This window comes from Mandrillus leucophaeus, unplaced genomic scaffold (assembly GCF_000951045.1).
Source record: "Mandrillus leucophaeus isolate KB7577 unplaced genomic scaffold, Mleu.le_1.0 Scaffold87, whole genome shotgun sequence".
In the NCBI taxonomy this organism is placed as follows: domain Eukaryota; kingdom Metazoa; phylum Chordata; class Mammalia; order Primates; family Cercopithecidae; genus Mandrillus; species Mandrillus leucophaeus.
The window spans coordinates 2000123-2001117 of record NW_012109474.1 but is presented as its reverse complement, the minus strand read 5'-3'; the positions used below and the strand labels follow the sequence as shown (position 1 = coordinate 2001117).

Sequence of the window (995 nt, the reverse complement as noted above, 5' to 3'; positions counted from 1 at the left end):
CTTCACATCAGGGCTCAGGACACTGGTGGCACACACCTACCCTTCACATCAGGGCTCAGGATTGTGAGGGGAAGGTCCTCACCTCCAGAATGACGGAACCCTAAGGACAGTGCCTCTCAAGAGCCAGTTCCCAGCGTCACACTCTGGGGAGTATCAGCCTGAGCCCTGTCTGCCTCCCAGGCAGGGTCCATGTCTCAGCTGGGATATTTCTCATCATACCTTAACCATGGGTGGGGTCCCTAGCAGGGAACTATCAGCCCAACTGACATTAGCCAACCAGGACCCTTTATGTTATTTGCTCTTCCCATCAGTAATTCACATTTTCTCAGGAGCCATTTGACAGCTGAAATATTTTAAAGCCCCAGATCTCTCAGGTCCTGTGACCAGTTGGCAGGGGTGGGTGAGCTTCCCGCACACCACAGTACCACCTGCAAACTCCCACCGCTTTTGCTTGTGCATGGAACTGTGGGATTATAAAATCATCTTATTTTCATTGCAGAAATTTCCAGAATTGAAATTCAAATATGTGGAAGAGGAGCAGCCTGAGGAGTTTTTTATCCCCTACGTCTGGTCTCTTGTCTACAACTCAGCAGTCGGCCTGTACTGGAACCCACAGGACATCCAGCTGTTCACCATGGATTCCGACTGAGGGCAGGATGCGCTCCCACCCGGACCCCTCCAGCCAAGCAGCCCTTCAAGTTGTTTTATTTCTGGGTAACAGAAGTAGACAGACAGATTACTTGGTGTATCTTCTGTTAAAGAGGATTGCACAAGTGTGTTTTCCTCACACACTTTGATTTGGAGAATTGGTGCCAGTTGGCAATAGATCACTCAGCGTAGATAGTAGTGCAAAAAGGGGAGGAAATACACAACTATAATAAATGTAAAAACCTGTTATTCAACATGCAGTTTTCTTTCGAAGCCAAAAACCTAGAGCTTTCCCAAGATCCTGATGCCCTAGACACATCACACTGCAACAGTGCACAGTATTCAAC

The 995-nt window shown here is 48.0% G+C and overlaps 1 protein-coding gene across 1 annotated transcript in view; it reads left to right on the top strand.

The window, feature by feature from the left end:
• Positions 1 to 902, top strand: part of DYM (dymeclin) — a 398822-nt gene extending 397920 nt beyond the window's left edge. The window contains exon 17 of the mRNA XM_011968998.1: positions 500 to 902. Within this exon, the coding sequence (XP_011824388.1) occupies positions 500 to 649 (150 nt within the window). The 3' untranslated portion in view covers positions 650 to 902. The remainder of the gene's footprint in view (positions 1 to 499) is intronic.
• Positions 903 to 995: the final 93 nt, after the last annotated feature.